The sequence below is a fragment of the Triticum aestivum genome, chromosome 3D (assembly GCF_018294505.1).
Source record: "Triticum aestivum cultivar Chinese Spring chromosome 3D, IWGSC CS RefSeq v2.1, whole genome shotgun sequence".
In the NCBI taxonomy this organism is placed as follows: domain Eukaryota; kingdom Viridiplantae; phylum Streptophyta; class Magnoliopsida; order Poales; family Poaceae; genus Triticum; species Triticum aestivum.
The window spans coordinates 318925776-318948947 of record NC_057802.1 but is presented as its reverse complement, the minus strand read 5'-3'; the positions used below and the strand labels follow the sequence as shown (position 1 = coordinate 318948947).

Sequence of the window (23172 nt, the reverse complement as noted above, 5' to 3'; positions counted from 1 at the left end):
ACACACATATGTGCTCTTCACACCCTACCCTCAGAATTTCTAAAAGACAAAAGACGTCGCACACCTTTTATTTTAGCTCACACGTCACACACTTATACTATTACTCTTGTGGCGAACATTCTTTGGGCATAGTATATTGTACTCTCACGAAGAGAAGCGGTGCACGCATGCACTAGTTCCCTCACACCCACTCGCGGGTACACGTATGAGCGCATTTTTTTGAAGCTGGTACAACAAAATCACTCCACTATATATATAAGCAGGAGCCTTAGCGCTTGCTTTACTAGGGTTCCTCTCTTTCACTCTCTCATACTCTCCAGATCTAAGCAAGACATAGATGGCCACACTCTCTCTGCTCACGGCTGGTCACGAATCCGGCCGGACCACCTCGACCGGGGCAGGGGTGTAGGTGCATCGTTCACGCTGTCGTCGGCGGCGAGGGAGGAGACCAACGGCTGCCCGCGCGTCCCGATCGGCGGCCGTGCCGTTCTCTCCGAGAGAGCGCCGGCTCGGGAGGGCCTCCGACCTCTTCTTCCTCCCTGCGGTATTGTGGCCAAGATGCAGCCTCTCGACACCGTCTTTGCCACATGCCGACGACCCTCAGGTATATATTCCTTCAAAACCTGCCTTGCTCTACTGCCCCAGCTCCCCACGTGGCTGCGTGTGGATCCTTTTCTACTTCCGTCGGCTGTTCCAAAACCACCTAGACTTTTACTATTATTAGAGGTAAAGGTAGTTCATGTAGGGTTCCCTTCTTAGTAACCACCTAGTGCATGCAGCCACAACAAACACTTTTTTTACACAAGCCACAAATATGTAGCCACTTAGCTAGAAGAGAGGAACCAGCGGCAGTGACCGTCGCTGCATCCGTGGTGGCTGGCATGCAAGAAAGCTGCTCGGTCAGTGCATCGTGGCGGGCGCATTGGCGCATGCAGGCTCGGTCGGCGCATCATGGCATCGGCGCATGCAGCCTCGATCGACGCATGCAGGCAGGCTTTGCTGGGTGCATGCATAGCAGGCTTCTGTCCTAGCGGCGCGCGCAGGCGTTTAATGCAAGGGACGGCCCAACGAAACCACGACCCAACGTCGAACATCGACATCACCCAACGCGGCCCTACTTGTCAAGTCCAACGGACGACACAATCCAGCACGGCCCCACTCGTCAGAGTTAACGGTCAAGCCTTTGACCGGACGGCAACGTCCGTTGTGACCAGTTCTGAGGGTTTCGGACAAGAGAGTGGGGAAAATTGAGCAAAAATAAGAGCGCGGGATGAATGAATAGTGCTAAGGAACTAAGAGCACATATGTAAAAAACCCTTTTCTTGCGAGTTGCAGTAGAAGTTTGCTGGCCCCGCTGCCGGACAGAAGTCGCCTCCAGTAAATTGTTCAAGACAACCTGGCCTTCCCTGGGCCGACGGCGAGGACGCTGGTGACTGGACATCCGGGCTCCACCATGTGACCCAAAATAAACGCGGATTCTCTACCGGCACAACCATGTCACCAATCATCAATCAAAAAAAAGAAAGAAAGAAACGAAAAGAGCTCTACAGGCGCCGGCTCGGCCTACCACTCGTCCCCCCGCGCCCACTTCCCAAATCGCCCCAGGCCCCAAGCACCTTCCCCCGTACTCGAACCGAAATTCTACTCGCAGCGTAGCAAAGCTATTTGAATCAGTGCGACGCGAGGCTGCTGCCTGCTGCCTGCTGGACTGCTGGTGCTCCCCTCTCCCCCCATTCTCCAATTCGCCGCGAGGCGCGCATGGAGGACCTCGCCACCGCACCGCCGCCGCGCCACCGGGCGCGGAGGCACCGGAGGAAGGCGTCGGACTCGGCCACGTACGGGGACGTGTTCGGCGGGGGCCCGCGGTTCGCGCCCCCTCTCGCAGGGGCTCCGGCGGACTACGCTGACGTGTTCGGCGGCGTCGCGGCCTCCTGCTCCATCCCGTACCTCGACCTGCCCCCGGCGGCCGCCGGGAGCGACGGCGGCGCGGGGAGGTACGGCGAGATCTTCACGCGGGCCGGCTTCGGGGAGTACGCGGCGCCGTGCGAGGACATGTTCGCGGAGCCGGAGGGAATGCCGGAGGAGATCGAGTCCTGGAGCGGGAGCTCGAGGTATGGATTCCGTGCCCATTCTAGGATTTTTGCCTTTCTTCTTCTCTATGACCCTCGCTGTGCTCGCTACTGTTGCGTGCTCTGTGTTTTTGGGATAAGAATGCTGGCCTTCCACGCCATTTTTAGGCCCTGTTTGCTCGTGGTTTAGAGGCGACGACGAGCCGTGGGGTGGACACTGGACAGCATAAAGCCATTCCTCGTGTATCCCAGAATGTTTCCTACGCGATATATGACGCGTCAATGCCACCGCGCTTTTAGGACAAATGTTGCTATACCTATACATGACCACTTTGTAGCTTTATTTTTCCTTTATAAGATTTTATTCAATTTCTGCTTGTCTTTCGGTGAGTGTGGTGGCATGTCATTTGCGAGCTACGTGTACTATAATGTCTCTGCTGGGTAGAGATGCTAACTTTTGTCACCATTTAAGCTCCATGCATACTGTGGAACTATGCGATTGGATAGTTTAGCTACGCTATATGTACCTCTGTTTGTTTTGGGTGCACTTCTTTTGCAGAAAGGCGATTCCTTTTGGGCCAAGTGGCGCCTTTTCTCCTCACTTTCCAGTTGGTTTGAACTAGAAGAATTTGGGTGGTTACCCAGAAACCCATAACTCCACCTTCAGATCTTATTTCAGATGCTGCTGTTCAGGGTTTATTATATAGGTTTCTAGTATAATCAGTCACATGCGTGGTACGTGTACTTGTTGCTAGGACTTTGTTCATGTGTTAATTTTTTGTGAGACGTTCGTCTCAGTGATGGTCACGTATGAATTAAAAGTTACTATATGGAGACTACAATTTCATGGAAAGATATTATCAAATTGGAAATAACACATGATTCCTAAGGAAACATTTATCTATCAGATCTATTCATGTAGTGTATTCACCCCTTGTCCCACCAAATTCTCCCCTTACTGCTCCTCCATTTTATTTGCGATTCACCGCCTAATTTAGCAGTAGTTCCGTGGTAAAATGTGACTGTCTGCCTTTGTCTAGTTTGAGCGAGGGCCTCACATATTTGTGGTACTAGTCAACTTATGAAGGTTTGCCACTTGGGAATTTGTTGGATCTTCCAAAATACACATGCTTCTCTCTTAAATGCCATGCCATGAATATCGACTTTAACTTGCTGAAGGTAATCAACTGCCACCAAGCTGATTCATAGACTATTAGGGTGCCTTTAGCATTTTGGCGAGTGGTGACTCTTAAAGGTGCTTTTGCTTGGCCATTTCTAATTCTCCATACATATGAACTAATTGGTAACCTCTCTCTTAAAGCCATGAAGGAATATCAAACTTTATTCTGTTTCTTCTATAGGACAAACAAATATGCCAAGTTGGCCTTTAATGTGAGATTAAGTTGGTTAGAATTTGCTTGGGCAGTCCACCTTAAAGTGTTTACAGATCTTAAAGCAAAGGTAGTTATTACTGAGTAGGAGCAATTTTCATTAATGGCATTGAAGAGAAGCTTGTCCAACATCGTCTGAGATGGTTTGGGCATATTCAGTGCAGGCCTCCAGAAGCTCCAGTGCATAGCGGCCGGCTAAAGCGTGCGTATAACGTCAAGAGAGGTCGGGGTAGACCGAATTTGACATGGGAGGAGTCAGTAAAGAGAGATCTGAAGGATTGGAGTATCACCAAAGAACTAGCCATGGACAGGGTTGCGTGGAAGCTTGCTATCCATGTGCCAGAACCATGAGTTGGTCGCGAGATCTTATGGGTTTCACCTCTAGGCTACCCCAACTTTTTTTGGGACTAAAGGCTTTGTTGTTGTTGTTGTTGTTGTTGTTGTTGTTGTATTCGGCTTCTATCTGAAATCCCATACCCCTTTTTTTTTGTTTAAATTAGTAAAGCTTGGACCAGGCCAATCATACTTGCTTTCCATATATAAATCTTGTAATTTGACCCACAGTGCAAATTCTTTCTTACATTTGTTAGTTCATGATTGCCCACGTGTGTGGATGAACTCCTCCATCGACTGCTACTCATGCATAGAGCCTACAGCCAACAATCAGCTCCATGTGCTCCATGGAAGCATGTAGATTTAATGGAAGCATACTGTTAGTGTTGAATTGCTGCCCGGGCCCAGATATCACATCATCTGTGTCATCTTTTGAGTTTCGATTTAAACAAGCAGGATTTTCCCCCGCAAGAAAACAAATAAGTAGGATTTTATTTCCTGAAATCTGATCTTGACAGGGCTTCAAAATCAATGTGAAACCATTACTTGTGGATTTGACCCTGTTCATTATTAACCATTTTTGCTGTAAGATCAATTCGTCAACTGTTACTGAGATTAGGTGCAGAAGTTAAATCCTTTGTTTTCATTTTGCTGAGATCAAGCAGCACCTGTTATGCATGTGGCATACCTGACAACTTGCTTTGTGAATGTTGTGTTGTCATCATCTTCTTCACATTTGTTTGACAGAAGCTTGTTTCCATTACTATTGGGAAAAGCGAATGCACAAGCTTTGTTTCTGACTCATTGTTCATTATTTTCAATTCTACAGATCATCAATCAGAAAAGAATCTGCTGAAATGGATGCTGAGCCATCTCTACTCTATCAACACTATCCAAATGTGGTCTATGACCAACAGTTTGATGAGGAACAGTTTTCTCCAATCTCCTTTCCTCCAGATGGTGAACAACAGTTCAACATGTCATATAATAAGGCAACCAGGGGAAGGCTAGATGATCTAGTTGAAATGACTACTTGCATGGTGGAGCCTTCAATAAGTTACGTGGTTGACTCTTGCAATTTGTCAAATGATTCAGCAACGAATCATGTTCCAGTAATGGACAATGGTGCACTTGCTAATGGTGAAGATAAGGAGATGAGCCCACCACCACTCCCTGCAAGTGGTGATTCTGTAGCTGATGAGAAGCAGCATATTTCTCCCTGCCTTCCCATTTATGAAAATCATTATGAAGATAAAAAGGATGACAGGAGGTCTAGCATTCATTCAGCATCAAGTGAGGAAAACAATGGTGCAACTGCTAATGATGAAAATAAGGAGACTAGCCCACCACAACTCCCTGTAAATGGTAATCCTGTAACGGATGAGAAGCAACATATCTCAACCTGTCTTCTCAATTCTGAAAATCTCTATGAAGATGAAAAGGACCACAAGAGATCTAGCGCTCATTCAGCATCAAGTGAGGAAGTACCTTCCCCAGACTATCCATTCTTAAGGATGTCCAACACCCACATTCAAACACAGCCCATCAATGTACAACCACCATCAATCCTACCATCTAATTTTCTTAATAAGAAGGAAAGTAAATCTAACAGAGATTCTGAGGGCAATCCTAACTCTGCTGCTGCTGATGCTATAAAGGAAGCAACGGATGTGAAGCAAAATATCTCAACTTGTCTTCTCAATTCTGAAAATCTCTATGAAGATGAAAAGGACCACAAGAGATCTAGCACTCATTCAGCATCAAGTGAGGAAGTGCCTTCCCCCGACTATCCATTCTTAAGGGTGTCCAACACCCATATTCAAACACCGCCCATCAAAGTACAGCCACCATCAATCCTACCATCTAATTTTCTTAATAACAAGGAAAGTAAATCTGACAGAGATTCTGAGGTCAATCCTAACTCTGCTGCTGCTGCTGCTATAAAGGAAGCAATGAATTTTGCTGAAGCAAGGTTAAAAGCTGCAAAAGAACTGATGGAGAGAAAAGGGGACAGTTTTAAACTTCGGAAGAGGCCAGGTCATCATAGAGGCACAAAATCGACAGAAATCAAGGAAGATAAGAGTCCTGAAGAGGTGAATATATTTGAAGAGAAGCTGACCTCAAGAAAGTTAGCAGAAGAGGAAAACTATGAGAATCTAAGTTTCCTGGATAAACACAGAGGCAGTAGTGCAGTTAAGATAGCAGACTGTTATCAAGACGGAAAAGGGGTTCTATCTCCAGGGAAGCCTCAGCAGATAATACAAAGTGACAGTAAAGTTGATCAACTAGGCAAGTGGGCATCAGATGCTGAATTCTACGATCTGGTTAGCCATCATCGGAAATCTACAACTAGCACAGCTGCATGTGAAGGTGATAATGGTCTGACGACAAATCCCTTCACTAAGCATGGCCATTCTGAGAAAGTAAAAGAAGGGGTTAATGCAGGGGATTTGGAAAGAGATGGGAAATTGTCGGGTTGTAATGAAATAACAGAGCTGGGAACGATACATGTAAATCTTACAGCAGATGATGCAGCTGCTCTAGGGGTTGAACATGAGGCTCCTACAGCTCCTGAAGGTTCACTATGGGAGGAAAGGGTGGAATACCAAGAAACAAACGATTCTCATATCAAAGAACATGTAGGGCAAAGCAATTCTCCAAAAGGTCATGATGATGATGGGATATTTGAGGCTTCATGTATGAATGGCATACCTCCAAAGCTGCATGTTGTTCCAGATACATCCAGTTTGTCTTTGAAGGTTTGTATACCGGTAGGCCATGCCAATGGTAACCAAAATTGTTCTGATGCTAGTACTGAAGAAACTCCACCAGTAGGAAAATATGACAAAGAAAACAACAATAAAGAGGGACTTGAGATTCCATGTGCTGATGAGACACTTTGCACTTCCGTAAGGAATCAAATATCAGATGAACATCTGGAAATTCCTATCATTGATGAAATTGAGACGAGTCAAGCGAAAGTAGCCACATTAGAAGAGCCTGCAGAATATTACGAAGACCAATGGTCCCCGAAGATGTCAAATACAGTTCACAGGGAGGCTAAAACTTATGAGGAAGACAAGATGTTCAGTTTTGTTGATGAAGCATGCCTGCAAAGTGAACAAGAAAAAATAACCGAACTACCTTCAGAAACGCTCATCCATAAAGAAATGGAGAGATTTGGAATTGAGGAGAAAGAAAGCCTGCATGAAGATTCCCAAGATGAAGATGTATACTGGGATGCGGGATCTCCTGAAAAGGAAACTAGTGTTACTTCTGATACCGATGCTAATGAAAATGACGAAGCAGAGGTGCTGAATGTATTTGTGGCAGACAGTGACTTGATGGAAAACAATGTTAGAACATGTGCTACTTCTGCCAAACACTCAGATCAACTCCCAGAATCTCAGGAGTCATTATTGGAACCTCAAGAGTTGGCAAACAATATGGATGTAATTGAGGATTTTGTATCCCATGGTAACGGAAAAGAAGCAAAAAATACCTTGTTAGGGAACAGTGAGACGGCACTGGTGGAAAAAACGTTAAACCATGATACGGAAGGCCAGACATCCACGGAAACTGGTGCCACCAGAGGACTAAATGATGTATATGCAGAAATAATTGCAAAGAATAATAGGGCGGGTAATGTACTTCATTCTGGAGCTGAAGTTATCACCGATGATTACAGTGATTATACTACATGTTCTAAAGATATGCATGCTTCATTCTCAGAAGCATGCGCTAGCATGCATCACTTGCCTCAGAATGTTGAATCTATTTCTGCTCTGACGTCTGATGAAAGCATATCTTTCCTTGTAAATCTTGAAGAGAACTGCATAAAAGCAGATAGTGGATATTCGACAATAAGAGACACAGCGTTACAAGGGAAAAAGGCAGGCGGCAAAATTGAAGAAGGAGATGGCAAAGACAAAATATCGAGTGTAAATTTGAAGGATCAGCAATCTTTTGGAGAGGATAGTGCATCAAAGTTTGTTCAGAAATCAAGAAAAGAGACCTCTGATGCCCAGAGAATTGAAGGGAGAGATGATATAAGAAAGGCAGAAGGTGAAATTGAAAAGGATGTCTCCCTAAGACCAGATAAAGATAAAGAAAGGGAATACAAATTGGAAAAAGAACAAAGTAAGGAGAAACCAATTAGAGAACTAGAAGAAGAGAAGGAGAGGGAGAGGGAGCGGGCAAAAGATAGGCTTGCTGTTCAGAGGGCTACCAGAGAAGCTCATGAGAGGGCATTTGCTGAGGCTCGTACAAAGGCTGAAAGAATAGCATTAGAAAGGATTACCTCTTCACGACAAAGGGCGTCTGCAGAAGCACGAGTTAAAGAGAAGGCAAGTGATGAAGCAGTTGCAGAGAAGGCTTCTAGAGAAGCTAGAATGAAAGTGGAACGTGCAGCAGTCGAGAGAGCAACTGCAGAAGCTCGAGAGAGGGCAATTGAAAAGGCAAAGGCTGCTGCAGATGCTAAGGAGCGAATAGAAAAGGCCAGAGTCCCATTCAAAGATAGTTTTAAGGTTACTAATCAGGTAACTGATGTTGTTACAAAAGACTTTTTGGCACAGCTACCAAACTATTTTTTTATTTACTCTAAGCAGCTACTACTGATGCCCTAAGTAATTTCTCATTCTTTGTCTTGATGCTGGATAATAAATAGGACAATCAATTTCAGAAGACAGCTTCTAACGATCATGGAAGAAGCACAGATTCTTGTAATCAAGGTACTGCTAATATCCAGAAGTGTTTCTAACCTTTTTCCCTGTATAAGGGGGGACAATTTTTGCCATGTCACTGTAACCTTTTCCTGTAATATTTTTTACAGTATGTTATGTGAGACCAAATTTCGTGTTTTGACCCTTTTGGGATACAAATTCAGGATCTGACCCCGGTTTGGAAAAAATTCGGGATTTGACCCTTTCGCTATCGCCAGGGGCTCTGGCGGTAGGGTTAGACAGCCTACCGGTGCGACGGAGGGGGACGGCGGCCGTTTGCCCGAGCTGACGTGGATAAGTACCCTACCGCCAGATCCCCTGGCGGTAGGCTGTCTAACCCTACCGCCAGAGCCCCTGGCGGTAGGGTGTGGCTGGGTTTTGCCTCGCAAACCTTTTGTAACGAAATATGAAAGGGCCCTGGCGGTAGGCTGTCTGACCCTACTACCAGGATCCGTGGCGGTAGGGTCCTGTGTTTTGTTGTTTCAAGTTCAATTGCTTGCTTCTTTTCAAAATCAATATAACAGCAATATCACAGATCTTAAATAATTAAACTTGGGCATCACATACACATTAACAAAACTTGAAGATAATATAGTTCCACAAATAGCAAACGGAGTTCCACAAATAGTTCCACAAATAGCAAACGGAGTTCCACATAGACACACAAGTAGCAAACACACCGTTCCACAAATAAGCTAGAAACGGAGTTCCACAAATGGAGTTCCAACACACAAGTAGCAAACACACCGTTCCACAAACGGAGTTCCAACTACAAGAGCCAACTATCGAAGAGCAGAATCAGTTGCTCCTTCCCCTCTTGGAGGTACGGTCCTCGTTACTCTTTGAACGAGTCTCTTCAGTCTTCTTCTTGGGCCGTCGAGTAACCGGTCTCTGGAAAGGGTCCGGACTCAGCAAATCCTTCTTTTTCGGATTCCTCTTCGGCAGCTGAGATGGTTGAGATGTTTGAGTTGGTGGAGGTCCATAATCTTCATCGTACTCCTCCTCCCCATTGCTCTCATCCTCATCCTCCTCCTCCCCTTCTTCATGTGTGGCCTCCTCATCCTCCTCCTCCTCCTCTTCCTCCTCCTCCTCAACCAACCTAGACGACGAGGGAACATGGCTCGATGAGCCGATGTGACCCTGTGTGGCTACAGGCCGATAAGCTTCAACCGACCCAGGTCCAGCACACCCAAGCAGCCCTACTAGCTTGCGACAACGCTTCACGAACTTCTGCACTCACAATGAAACAAGGGCATAATAAGTATCAGATTTATGATTGCAAGTGAACAAGATGCATCTGTTCCGAGGAGGCTGAAATTGTACCTTCATCGTCCCCCTCATTTTATTCTCAGATTGTACGCTCTCGGGGGCATCACCTAGTGCATCTGATGCTTCAAAGATGCATCTGTTCAGCTCACCAGACTGCAACGGCATAAGTCAGTCACGATGACGAATAAAATAATTTAAATACCACCGTCGGTTCAAACTTACCACTCTGTTGATGAGGGGTGCAAACTCCCTAAATCCACTGTGCATGTCTCTGATGCCGGTCTGGTAGGCCTCTTCCTCGGGGTCATCCCTCTCCAGCTCCGCGATGTCTTCCTCCGTCCACCTAGGCCTGAGACGAAGACGGTGCTTCTGGCCATCATCGTACCACCTCATGTGTCGGTCCAGGTAAACATCCCAATCAGTCACTTTCCTCTCCACATCTTTCCGGTACCTCCGTCGGTTCCACTCCGTCACATGAGTTTTATGCTCCTCTCCCCAGTCTGTGATCGACTGATTCTTCTGTCGGCTCATCCTGCAAGGCATAGGCCACAAGAAACATCATAATAAAGTCGCCACGCAATGAAATCATGGGCACGGAGAACAAAGCGCTCACAGGTGGAGCGCGTGGCCGCCGGTATCGGTGGGCGGGCCCGGTGGGGTATGCTGATACACCCCAAACTGCGTGGCCACGCGGTGTGGCAAGTGCCACTCGACGGCGTACACGCAGATCATGGGCACGATGCACCGCCAGAGACCACGGTCCGCATCGCACATCACGTTCAGATCAAAATCCCACTCTCGGTCATGATACGACCACCAGTTTACCTATTACATATACGTTGGTAAGTTCCCACTCGGTCAAAAGTGGAATCAAAGAGAAAGGTGTTGAGCGAGTTCATATACCTGCGTATGCATCAAGGCGTCCAACTCGTTGGTGTAGGTCTTGTACGAAGTCTTGTTTAGGCCCGTGTAGAGTTTGACAACGTCCCACTCGTAAGCTACGGTGGGGTGTCGAGTCTCGTCGCCGTCTTCGCTATAGGCACCCCATGGGCGTCTTGGCATCTTCTCCGGACGCCCCACCGGCAGCCGCTCCCACATCCAAATGGAGAAGGCCCAGACAAAGCCACCCATATTGGACTTGTCTCCCGTCCTCTGTGTTGCGTCGTCAAACTGCAAAACATCAAATGAGGATCAGATATAACAAAATGTCATGGACATACTTTCGTAGGTAGGCAATTAGATACTCTCTTACCGAACGGTATAGGTAGGCGAGAGATGCGGTCCCCCAACTGTACCCTGCATCCCAGTCCGCTAGGAAGAACATATACGACCAGTTGGCAGAGTTCCCGGAGCTGTCTGCAAACACGACCTCCGTGAGAAGATACCACAGGTAGGCCCTCGCGTACCACTCCACAGTCGTCTCATCGGCGTCTTTGGGGCATGTCTTCCGGTGCTCCGAGAGCCAGGGCAACGACACACCGGATGTACGGTTACCCTTAGCACCGGGGCAGTCGCCGATGAGGGTGGTAACCCTCTGCTGCCAGTTGGTCCTCTCCACTCGTCCGGTGAGTGCATGACCCTCGATCGGCATGGCAGTAATCATCGATCAATCCTCAAGGGTCACCGTCATCTCCCCGCATGGCAGATGAAAAGAATGGGTCTCCGGTCGCCACCGGTCAATCAAAGCTGTCAGAGCTGCGTGGACAAGCGTCAGCGGCTGACGCTTGAACTGCAACACAAAACCCAACAGACGGGCTCTCTTGAAGAACGGCGCGTAGCGCTCGTCGTAGTCCATATGCCCATGAATCCCGTGACCCCTCATGCGCAGTGGCTGGAGCATCTGTCAAAAAGTGAACGCCAAAAGTTAGGAAATTATTTTCATCAATCCGAAAACTTTGATCAATGTTTCATTCATATTACTTACCTCTCCGTTCTCTATGAAACGGGCACGATGTCCCTTGTCAAATGCGTAGTCAAGCATGGAGTACCGTGGGCCGATGTTGTTCGCAGGAGGTGCCCGCCTTAATAAAATTTCATAAACAAAAGCATCATAAGCATAAGCATACATAAAGAAAAAATGAAATCGAATCATATCAAAATCATATCAACATGCATCATATCAAAATAAAATCTTAAGCATATTCCTCCAACAACATCTACTACACATGATGGATCAAATCATATCAACATGCATCATATCAAAAAAAAATCCTCCAACATGCATCATATCATCATATTTTTAAACAATTTTTTTAAAATAGAGTTCATCTTGAATGTATTTTCTCCAAACAACATCTTCATATCATCATATCAACATGCATCATAAAACTACAATCAAGTCCTCCCACATGCATTGCATCATAATTTTTATAACAAAAATAATTATGAACTAGGGTTCATCTTCACACTAACATATGAACTATTGATTAGAGTTCATATTCAATACCACTAGTTACTAAAGAACTAAGAACTAGAACTACAATCAAGCTAAAACAATCTTAGGTGAAAAAAATTCCAATCTAAGTTCAAAAATATCAGGGATTTCAAGCAAATAATGCGTCGAATCGGAAGCAAGTTTGCAAAAACTAATTGGAGGGATTGGAGGAGCTTACGTTTCTCTCTTCGGGGCCATCTCGATCCGCAAAAACGATGAAGAAACGGTGAAGATCCGAGGGGGAGAGTGGAGGAGATGAGAGAGGGAGAGAGGGGTGAGTTGGGGGAGAAAGAAAGGAAACTGCCGACGGGGGAGGGGGAGGGGTGGGGAGATGGGCAGGGGCGCGGGGTCTCGGGCGAAATAACTGCCCGGACCCTACCGCCAGGGGCTCTGGCAGTAGGGTTAGACAGGCTAGGTGCGACGGAGGGGGACGGCGGTCGTCTCCGCGTGCTGACGTGGATTAGTACCCTACCGCCAGGGCCCCTGGCGGTAGCCTGTCTAACCCTACCGCCAGAGCCCCTGGCGGTAAGAAAAAGGGTCAAATCCCGAATTTTTTCCCAACCGGGGTCAGATCCTGAATTTGTATCGCAAAAGGGTCAAAACATGAAATTTAGCCGTTATGTGATGATGATTTGTGGGAACTTTATGTTCTTTGCCTTATTTGAATGTTTTGGCATTTATTTACAGCATCTGAGTTTGAATCAGCTCTAAGACACAAAGCAAGATCGGAGAGGCACCAACGGACAGCTGAACGAGCGGTATACTCAGATGTTTTGTTTTCTCCTTCACTTGTTAGTCTTGATATCTCTTGGTAGTTTCATCATCACCAATTTTCAGGAAAAAGCTCTAGCCGAAAAGAATATGCGGGACATGCTGGCTCAGAGGGAGCAAACAGAAAAACACGTAAGACAATAAGTTATCACTCACCAGGAAGGCAAACATATTGCACTGTTTCTTAATAGTCTTTTCTTCTGCAATCTGGTGTTCATATATCTTTGATACAGAGATTGGCTGAATTCCTTGATCCTGAAATCAAGAGATGGTCAAATGGAAAGGAAGGAAATCTGCGAGCATTGCTCTCTACGTTGCAATATGTACGCATTTTGACTTACGTGACTTCTGTTTCAACCATTTTTTCTTTGTTGCTTATAAATTCCGCTGAGCCTTATATACCTTTCGCATGTCCATTTTCAGTTTTAGAATATATATTACTTTTGACTTCCAGTAAATTATGTGCTAAGTTGATTTCAGGAAATTTAAGAAATGACTTTGAGAGTTGGGAGCTTGCACTTATTACTCAATTACAGAAATGATCAGCTTAAGAAATGACTCAAAACATCCACAACACAACTCTCTAAAGTCAACTTCTGTAATTCCACTTTTTATGGAATTATACCTAGCAGTTTCCTTTACATGCTTATGCTGTTACAGTAGTACCAGAAAGTACTGTAATGCACTAAGCATAACTGATTAACCACATAAGCTGAAAGGACAATAAGAAAATCAAACATTGTAACATTCTCGCAATTTATTTTATTTTTTGGGTAAATGGTAGAAAATATTGAGTTTATCAATCAGTATGGGACACTGTAAATCCATGATGAAAACACAACTCAATTCAGTAAATTTTGAATTTAGTTGGGTTTGGAATTATTGCACAATACAAAGAAACACTATCACAGAAATCTGGTATGATGTCTCCTTCAGCTAAAACAATATGTTACCCGAAAACTTTGGAGTAACAGTTTGGTGGTGGAATATATGTATACATATGCACTTACCCAGTTTATCCAGAAGATAGATGTCTAAACCGGGAAGGCTGTGTATGGTGAGTAGTCGAGAGCTTCAGATGACAGCTTACATGAGTTTTGGCAGTTGGCACGACTGGGATTGGTAGTGGGAGATAGCAGGAGGTAATTGGGTGATGTGAGACAAAAGGAGGGGGGTTCAGGAGGGCTCTGTTGCTGTTGTCTCTGTAGGTTTGCTGGCCCCACCCGTCAGAATAGAGAGGAAAAAGCATGGGAGAGAGTGAATGGGATTCCAATCTTTACAAGTAACTGGTAAATTGTACGTGCTTTGCACGTCATCAGATACATGATAGCATTAAAAAATACAATCCCGATATTAATTTCCTTTCCTGCGAATCATATTGGACAAGATCCAACTCTATCCCAACTTTTTTGGTGGAACGGAGGCAAAAGCTTTGCCTCATCTCATTAATGAAGGAGTAAGACAATGTTTTTAAGGTTACAGGACGACGCAGGTCTGAACAAAAGGGATCACTCTCCCGGAATTAAATTGCCCAAGAATCTAGCCCTGGCAACAAGTCTTCGCCTCATCCTTAATCGTCGCGGCCACTCTCGTAGGATGGAAGCTTTGGAACGGAACACCCTAGCGTTCCTCTCGTTCCAAATCTCCCAACATATGAACATCTGTAAAGAGTTGTTGGCTTTCCTGGAGTAGCCTGGCCTACCCTCATTAGAGCTCCACCATTGCTTGACTGTCTGAAGGTTGCTCCAGCTAGGATTTGCCGATTGTATTCCCAGCCAATTGTAAATTATGTTCCAAACTCTGATAGTGAATCCACATTTGAACATCAGATGAGCAGCGGTTTCAGGTTCTCTTTTGCAAAGTTGGCAAAGACCGCAGTTTGGCCTCTGTCCGCCGTCCAAATCCTATCTTGAAGAATAAGCCATGAGAAGAATTTAATCTCAGGGGAATCCAGACCTTCCAAACCATATGCGGCATCTCTGAATTGATCAAACTGGCAAATTGCATCCGGTAAGTGGTGGCGGCAGAATATCACCCATCGGCAGTGAACTTCCAATGGATGCCATCGCTGGTGCCCGACTAAAGGTGGACCTCTTGGCATTTGCACCAAAGGTCGAAAAGGTCGAAGAATTGCTGGATGAGGGCAACGGAGAGTCCACCTTACAGGTTTATGTGCCTGACCCAGTCATTATTCTGCAAGGACTTGGCCACGCAGGAATTGGTGTGCTTGGAAAGGGCAAAGATGCCCGGAGCAATGTCTTTAGGCTTTGGTCCGTGGAGCCAGGGAGAGTGCCATAAACTTGCGGTCATGCTGTCCCTAATGGTTATCGTCGTCGCGGCATAGAACAAGTATTTGTCTTCATCATCACAAGGTATTTCAAGGCCAACCCAAGCTCTCTGTGGGTCCACCCAAGCAAACCAGAGCCATCGCAGCCTGAGCGCGCAGGCGAACTTGTCAAGATCCAGGATACCCAATCCGCCAAGATTTGTAGGGCGACAAACTGTTCTCCAATTCACCTTGCATTTTCCGCCCGAAACCTGATCAGTACCCGCCCACAGAAAAGCCTGCTGAATCTTGGTGGTACTTTCTTTGGTGCCCAGTAGCACATCAAGCGCGGTGATGTGGTAAATCACAAGTGATGTCAAGACCGATTTGACAAGTGCGGATCGACCTGCTGAGTTGATGTTGTTACCTTGCCAAGGGGGGAGCTTGGCCACCACTTTGTCCACAAGGAACTGACAATCTGCCTTCTTCAGACTATGTGTGGAGAGTGGAAGGCCCAAATAACGCAAGGGAATCCCTCTAGAATGCAGATTGTTCTGTCTCTTCTTTTAATTAGAGAATCAGCTAAGCATGGGGAAAGACGCTTCTAGAATACATGTGGTGATACAGTGGGAGTTCAATTAGAACACAAACTGGCATAATTCTATGTGTCGAAAACTTTGTCCAACGGATGATAATGCTCGGATTTGCCATCTCTCAGCCGTTGGATGCCGCATATGTAACGGCTAATATTTGAAGTTATTGTCACACTATATAGTGGTATAGATATAAAGGAAAAGTTACCCATGCATGAAAGGTATTAGAAGCACAGTTGAATCAAATTTACAAACCATTTAATTTTCATGTTATCATCTGTAAATCTGATTTGTTGTTCATCTGTTTGTCTGCTTCATTTGGAGAAAAATCTTCTCATGGATGTATTTACTTGAATTCACTCATGCTTGGATCAATTCTGTACTGTATCATTTATGCAGTGATACCAAATTTGAATTACTCTGGCTGAATTAAGCTACCCATCAGTCAAATCACTATATCTAAAAGCTTTCCTGAAAAGGTCACTTTTAATCCTTTTCTTGTGGGCAGATACTTGGTTCAGACAGTGGCTGGCAGTCAGTTCCCCTCACAGATCTTATTACGGCTGCTGCCGTGAAGAAAGCATACAGGAAGGCAACCCTTTGTGTCCATCCTGATAAATTACAACAAAGGGGTGCTACAATCAGACAAAAGTACATCTGTGAGAAGGTGTTTGATCTTCTTAAGGTGCGTTTGTTGTTAAGATGTACTACTGCATAAAGTTGAAAACCACATGCGGACTTTTTCATGAACGCCAAACTAGTAAAAACCTGGAATTTTATGTTTAATGGAGGCTATGATTTGATGTGTGATTACTTATTGCAATAATCGAGACTAAATCATCGTGCTTCCATTGTGCAGGAAGCTTGGAACAAGTTCAATTCTGCAGAGCGCTAAGGGGGGAGATAGGCAGTGGTGTTCATTCTTTTCTTTTCCTGGGAGAACAGGAAATTAGGTTAATATCTATATAGCCATATCATCAATCGTTTATATAGATGTAAATATGTGGTTCTGGGGAACAATTTTTGACCATCATTCTACCAGATTAATAATTAAATAATAGAGCATCCTTTGTTCTCTATCCCATGAAAAACAGCAACATTCAGCCCAAGTAAAGGAGTAAATGTTACGACCTCTGACCCATAATAATAAGTGTCGCAGTTTTGAAGCCTAGTTCAAAACTGCGACACTTCATTTTGGATCGGAGGGAGTAGTGAATATGAAAAATAATACTGATAAAGTTTATGCGTTATTTTCAATTTTATTTCATACTACTACCGAGGTGGAAAAAAAATGATGCACTCCATAGTCCATGATATCCCACTAGTTACAGGGCTCTGCCCATGCAAATTGCGAACACAAGAATAGTATTCACGCAGCAGCGCTGGCTTATTATGTTTCTGCACCAATGGCTTGGCCTTCCCCCGCAGCAAGAGCTCCCAGCTTGCCGCCGGCTGCAGGCGGCGGGGCGTCTCCGAGCGGAATGAGGCCCTTCTCCCTGCAGGTGCGGATGGCGGCGTCGAACATGTCCTCGGCGGTGTACCGGAAGCTGAAGCCGTGGTCGAGGAGCTTCTTGGAGGAGAAGTGGATGGGCTGGAGGTCGTCGTCGACACCTGCGAACTTCTGTGGGATGCTGTACTCGGGGAACCTGTCCCGGAGCATCCTGGCGAGGCCGTGGATGGTGGCGTCGTGGGAGGAGCAGATGTAGCGGCCGTTGGCCTCCGGGTGCTCGAAGAGGAAGGTCATGGCGTCGCAGAGGTCATCCAGGTGGACCAGCTGCACCTGCTTCAGGATCGAGTAGTGGGCCTCGTTCCCCGTGATGAGCGCGAGGGCGGTGACGAGGCTGGGCGGCATGCCGGCGCTGAGGAACGGGCCGACGACGAGCGTGGGGATGATGCTGATGAAGTCCAGGCCGTTCTCGCTGGCGTACTCCATGGCGGCCTTCTCTGCCAGGGACTTGGACACGAAGTACATCTGCAAAACCCGACTCGTTGACATGTTATTATTGCTGCTTCAGCATGTAAGAGGCAGAGAAGAGAAGCCTGCTGTCGTCTCACCCATCCTGTCATCTTGACGCGGCGGCAGAAGTCGATGTCGCTCCAGTTGTCCTGGTCGTAGGCTGGCCGCTGCCGCTCCTCGATGTTGACGCTGCCGGCGGAGGAGGTGAAGACTATGCGTTTCACGGTGCCAGCCTCCTTGCAGGCCCTCATGATGCTCAGCATCCCTTCCACCGTCGGCTTGATCACCTCGTTCTGCATTCAGTTTTGCATCCGTATTAGTACTATATATGTGTTCATTCATTCTACGTACTTTCCTCGGGGTTTTTCATTCAGTGGACCCGCATATAATATTTACTTCGGGGTCTTGGGAGTCGAAGTCCATGGGCGTGGCGACGTGGAAGACGCCGGTGCAGCCGGCGATGGCGTCGTCGAAGCTGCCTTCCTCGCTCAGGTCGGCCTTCCAGATGGACAGCCGCTCCTTGGCTCCGGGAAGCTCCAGCAATGGCTTGTTCTTCTCAACGTTGGCTGAGACAAAAACGCAAAAACAAATTACGAATGCGGTCAAGCTACCTCGTGAGTCGTGTATGAGTTGGCGAGAGGAAGTGAGAGAGACGGAGACGGAGGGAGCGCTCACCCGGGTCGCGCACGGTGGCCCGGACGGTGTACCCGACCTGGAGGAGCTTCATGACGAGCCATGATCCTACGAAACCCGACGCTCCGGTCACCACCACCGGTCCTTTGTTCCCGTCCATTGTCTCTCCCTTCATCTCTCTATCGACTTCCTTCTTGAGCTTTCTTTCAAAGGCCCTTCCTCTTGCTGCTGCTTTGGCCACTTGCTTCGTTTCGTTGACTATATATAAGAGAGTAGAGAGCAAGAGCGGTCCAGAGGCAGTGAGCAGTGCGCGAGGCGAGCACGGGAGTGAGCCCTCGTGCCGTTGGTACCTAATACGGAGTAGAGCATTACCAGTAGGTAGGTGCATGGCACGTGCACCCACCGGTTTACGTTTGAAACGCCGATGAACACGGAGTAGTACGGTAGTGCTTTTTTTGAGACCGCGAGTAATTTTGCTGGTTGTTGCGCGCAGCCGCCACGCCGCCAGACCGCAAAGCCACCGGACACAAGGCGATGATGGGCGACGCGGGAGGGAGCTTGAGACGTGACTACCGTTCAGCCAAGTACTTTTTTTACGTGCCCATCTCCTATCGAGAAATGCGGGTCTGAACACGACGACAGCTACATATTTCTATCGACGACAGAGCGACGTCCTGATTCAGAATCAATCAGCAAGGCTTCTTATGGAGTATTATGTATTAGGCCTTCTTTTACAGGAATTTTGTAGAAATTCTGAAGGATAGAAATTTTCCTAGGAAAATTTCTTTGAAACACTTTGGTCTGTAGGAAATTGATTCCTATGCATATGTAGGACAAAAATCAATCATTCACATTTCAAAGAAAATAAAATATTATTCTAGACTCAATAGAAAAACTCCTATTCTATGAATCAAATGATATCTTTTTTCCTATAGAAATTGAGATACACGTCATCGCATTTCTTATGATTTCCCTATTCCTGTGATATCCCTATATCCTATGAACCATAGAAGGCATTAGAGCATCTACAATCGAAATTGCCTAATCCGGGTCCCTACACGTCTGCGGACGCGTCCGAACACGCCCGCGGACAATGGCTGGGCAGGCCTCAAACATTGCCATTTACAACCACAAACTCTATTTTCAAACACCAAACACATGCAAACACATGCACGTCGATCATTTTGATCAAACATAGTTCAATGCATGCAAATACAAAATTTCAAGCTCGGCGATGTTGGGAGTTTCCATTGTGGATGTAAGATCCGTGTCGGGCTAGCGGGGTTGGGGGTTTAGTCCCGCCTCGAGCGACACAACCGTCTTAAATAGCCACGTCATCCAAAATTAGTAAGTTTCTCTCTCACTCTGAGTAGGGACATAATGCATCATTTATGAAGGATATGAACTGTCACTAAAAGAGATACATAGTGTCAGTTCATACTCTTCACAAAGTGAGCATTGATGACCCTATTTTGTAAAAGTTAAATCATTTTTTCACTTGCCGTTTGTTCTATTTTGAATAATTTTTACCGCAGACAAAAATCCATCTGCATACGGGTTCCCATAGCCACCATTCCATAATGTGGCGGGCAAGGAAGAGGGACGGATTGACATGGGCCCTAATGGTCATTCCGAGTGACGGACGCGTCCGGGCGTCCAATATTCACCCTAAATTTGGACTGGATATGGGGAGTGCCGTCAGTCCAGGTGTTTGACCCGGTTGTGGGGAGCCTGATTGGGTGTTGTTTTTTCATCTGGTCAGTGTCCAGGTAGCCCGTATATAGAGGTCTGGTTGTAAATGCTCTTACTAGGCTGAAAACCGTCTACAATACTTATTTTACTGGTATTTCAAAGATGTGAGACGGGGGCTTTTCATAAAGTGACTTCTTCTTAACCAAACCAATGAGGTTTGGAGGTTGCGTACACCCACATTCTCTGCTCAATTTTACTCTTTATCTAGTTAAGTTTTTTTTAGGCTTTGCTGTGATGCACACATGACACAACTTTTCGTTTATATTCTTATTGCTCTTTTCAAAACCGTGTCTTATCTATCCATTTTAGTCGGTCCACGTCGGTCCATCCATTTTAGTCGATCCGTGCCACCTGCTCATACTCCGCTGGCGAAGAGGTTTACCGCCTTGCTTGAACAATCTTGACGGTTTTTACTTCACCCTGGCTGCGGGACGATGTCAATCTGTCGGCATACAACCTTCGGCTTCTTCTTCGGTCTCATTATCTGCATTGCTACTATTGTGACTGCGAAGGGATATTAGAGTATAATATTTGACAGACATGTATTTGGTACTATATGATCCATATCCCTCTCCTTCAAGAGATGTACACATTATATACTCGTCCATGGGGCTTAGCGATACGAAAAACGATTCCACTAATTTACATTATGTCCGCTGTCATTATGAACTGCTGATTTATCTTTCGTAAACAAGTACTCCCTCTGTAAAGAAATATAAAAGCGTTTGGGTCACTAAATAGTGATCCAAATGCTTTTATATTTCTTTACGAAGAGAGTACTAACTAAACAGAACAGGGTGACAGTAACTTTTGACAGTGCAAAAATACTCCTATTAGTGAAGAGCAAACAGATGAACTGACGAGTTAGTTATCTGCACTCTGCCCTAACGAAATGCAATCTCTCCGATCATGACTAGCTAAGTGTTCCTAATTATCTGTCCATTCTCAACGCGGCAGCCGGCCTGCTCAAGCGCGGCCGAGAAGAAGGTACCCCCATCGATCCTCGAGTCCATGCACGGCGGGGAGAAGACGGAGATGATATCTCTTGGCGCCACGACTCCTTCCACGTGCCCCTGCTCGTCCACGATGAAGCTGCAGCTGCTTCCTGAAGCTGCTAGATTCTCCATTGCTTGCTTCAGGGTGTCGGACCTCCTGTGCGTTACAACAGGTTGCTGCACTCTGCTTCTGAGGCTGGGGACGCTCTGGCCCTCAGATTCCGATGAATGCTCCGTGCTGCATTTGTCATCCTTGTTCTTCAGCTTGACGAATTCCTCAGCACTCATGATCCTGATAAACAACGTGCAATTTTTATTTGTTATCAAAGTTATCTTCAGTCAAACATTGAGTGGGACGAGAAGAAAAAGAGAAGAAAACTTGCTTTCTGTTGCTGAACAAGGAGCTATCGTCCAACAGCAGGTAAACATCGCTGCACTGAATCATTCCAATCAACCGCCGAGTTTTTCGGTCGATGACTGCAACTCCTGTCTTCTCCTTCGAAAGAACACCAAATGCGTAGGCCACAATCTCATCCGAGTACACAAGAACAGGCTTGCTTGCATTGGCAAATCTGGCAACAAGCAAGTACATTACTCATAATAAGCGGTTCAGCTCGTACTTGTACTCATTTTCAGCACAGGGCTTACCTAAATACCGATAGTTGTTTGTCTGCGATTTTATCGAGCCATTCAAGACCACTTGATTGGAGAAGCAGCTCCATGACTGCATTCTGTAATGTGGTTCATTGACAGTTAGTTGCATGATTCAATTCTACCTTCGAAAGCATTGAGTATCAAATAAGTACTCCTACCTGAGTAACAAATCCGTCAACACTGGAGTTGACCGACTCAACAACAGGTATCACATTGAGCCTGTGGTGTTTGGAGAAGAGCAGCATTGCATGGAAGAGCGTATCATGGGACCGAACGGGGAAGAATGGCTCCAACAGGAACAGCTTCGCTAACCAGGCGATCTGCTCGGTTCATCAGAGCAAGAACCGAGACCATTAGCAATCATACATTTCATTGGATTACATCCATTTCAGTGCAGCGATGAACATCCAGCAGTAGGCTATACGTTTGCAAAGCAGAGAAGAATGTACCTTGGTTTCTGCAATCTGAGGATGCAGTTTCAGACTTGAGAGGAAGTCGGAACTCTTGTCTTGTCGTTCAGTGCTCACCCTGTCAAGTTCCTAGGAAGAAGCAATGCAGCCGAAGAAGATGCTCAGACCTGGCTCTCAGTAAAACCACGCGACTAATAATCTACAGGTAGCCAAAACAAAATTACCTCGAGTGCCCATAAGACGAGGCTGGGCAAATCGACGTATCCTATGTCGCGGTCCACGAACTTGCCAAGGCTACGGTGGACCTCGTCGACGATCACGGCGCCGCCCGCATTGGCGGGGCGCATGGAACCGATGGCGTCCAGCACGCAGGCATCAAGGTTGAGCTCCAACGCTGCACACCAAGACGGCCATGACACCAGCAGACTAGACTGGCACAGGATGAGGATGCAAGAGAGTTTTTTTTTTTTTGAAACGAGGATGCAAGAGAGTGACATGCGTGCTCGGTGCGTGTACCTGGGGAGGGAGAGGACTGGAGCGCGCCGGAGAGAGAGGAGACGGGGATGTGGTCGAGGAACGACTTAAGCGCCTCGCTCCAGTACTCCCCTGACGCCGTCGTCGCTCCTCCGCTGCGGCCGGCCGCCGGTGCTGCTACTGTTGCCATCTCCATCTCTGGTCTGCCCCGTCCCTTGTCTCGTGCGTCTAGCTGCTTCTGGCCGTGACGGTTTCTGCCAATGTTCCTTTTGCTTTGCAGTTGCCGGGACACGTCTGCGGGTGCCGGGGACACGCGGAGCTTCGCGCACCGTCGCATGCGCATCGGTTGGGTAGCGACGGAATAGGATCACACAGCCGTACGTGTTGCATTTGGATTCGTCTCGCTTTTGCTTTCTTGCAGCAAATGAGTACACGAATCAGTGACTGTAG

At 46.5% G+C, this 23172-nt stretch overlaps 3 protein-coding genes across 5 annotated transcripts; 1 reads left to right on the top strand and 2 right to left on the bottom strand.

Moving 5' to 3' along the window:
- Positions 1-1567: 1567 nt before the first annotated feature.
- On the top strand, positions 1568-16926 carry LOC123078632 (uncharacterized). Its single transcript, XM_044501211.1, has 8 exons — positions 1568-2111; positions 4623-8331; positions 8460-8523; positions 12905-12975; positions 13055-13120; positions 13222-13311; positions 16356-16532; positions 16707-16926. The coding sequence occupies exons 1-8, from the start codon at positions 1759-1761 to the stop codon at positions 16740-16742; spliced, it is 4566 nt and encodes a 1521-aa protein (XP_044357146.1). The 5' UTR covers positions 1568-1758; the 3' UTR covers positions 16743-16926.
- A 130-nt stretch (positions 16927-17056) lies between these two features.
- LOC123078633 (dihydroflavonol 4-reductase) lies at positions 17057-18720 on the bottom strand. The gene is made up of 4 exons (XM_044501212.1): positions 18480-18720; positions 18201-18370; positions 17903-18097; positions 17057-17819 (listed from the first exon to the last, which is right to left on the bottom strand). Exons 1-4 carry the CDS (start codon positions 18610-18612, stop codon positions 17238-17240), a joined length of 1080 nt encoding a protein of 359 aa, XP_044357147.1. The 5' UTR covers positions 18613-18720; the 3' UTR covers positions 17057-17237.
- Positions 18721-20706: 1986 nt separating this feature from the next.
- LOC123074559 (SNF1-related protein kinase regulatory subunit gamma-1-like) lies at positions 20707-22953 on the bottom strand. Of its 3 annotated transcripts, none has more exons than XM_044497361.1 (7): positions 22765-22953; positions 22473-22642; positions 22288-22377; positions 21997-22158; positions 21833-21915; positions 21568-21756; positions 20707-21476 (listed from the first exon to the last, which is right to left on the bottom strand). In XM_044497361.1, exons 1-7 carry the CDS (start codon positions 22916-22918, stop codon positions 21107-21109), a joined length of 1218 nt encoding a protein of 405 aa, XP_044353296.1. In that variant the 5' UTR covers positions 22919-22953; the 3' UTR covers positions 20707-21106. The 3 variants fall into 3 exon arrangements, with proteins under 3 accessions (XP_044353296.1, XP_044353297.1, XP_044353298.1); XM_044497362.1 differs by having other exon boundaries at positions 22473-22679; positions 22765-22947; XM_044497363.1 differs by having other exon boundaries at positions 22473-22674; positions 22765-22893.
- Positions 22954-23172: the final 219 nt, after the last annotated feature.

What these genes read in the sequence shown, in the direction of transcription:
- LOC123078633 (XM_044501212.1), bottom strand. Translation starts at nt 18,612, where the DNA reads ATGAAGGGAGAGACAATGGACGGGAACAAAGGACCGGTGGTGGTGACC. An exon ending in GGCCACCGTGCGCGACCCGG is followed by an intron (nt 18,371 to 18,479) that starts GTGAGCGCTCCC and finishes TTTTTGTCTCAG; the next exon opens with CCAACGTTGAGAAGAACAAG. An exon ending in TCGACTCCCAAGACCCCGAA is followed by an intron (nt 18,098 to 18,200) that starts GTAAATATTATA and finishes AACTGAATGCAG; the next exon opens with AACGAGGTGATCAAGCCGAC.
- LOC123078632 (XM_044501211.1), top strand. Translation starts at nt 1,759, where the DNA reads ATGGAGGACCTCGCCACCGCACCGCCGCCGCGCCACCGGGCGCGGAGG. An exon ending in TCCTGGAGCGGGAGCTCGAG is followed by an intron (nt 2,112 to 4,622) that starts GTATGGATTCCG and finishes TCAATTCTACAG; the next exon opens with ATCATCAATCAGAAAAGAAT. An exon ending in AACGGACAGCTGAACGAGCG is followed by an intron (nt 12,976 to 13,054) that starts GTATACTCAGAT and finishes ACCAATTTTCAG; the next exon opens with GAAAAAGCTCTAGCCGAAAA.
- LOC123074559 (XM_044497361.1), bottom strand. Translation starts at nt 22,918, where the DNA reads ATGGAGATGGCAACAGTAGCAGCACCGGCGGCCGGCCGCAGCGGAGGA. An exon ending in CTCAGATTGCAGAAACCAAG is followed by an intron (nt 22,159 to 22,287) that starts GTACATTCTTCT and finishes TGAACCGAGCAG; the next exon opens with ATCGCCTGGTTAGCGAAGCT. An exon ending in TCCTTGTTCAGCAACAGAAA is followed by an intron (nt 21,477 to 21,567) that starts GCAAGTTTTCTT and finishes GTTGTTTATCAG; the next exon opens with GATCATGAGTGCTGAGGAAT.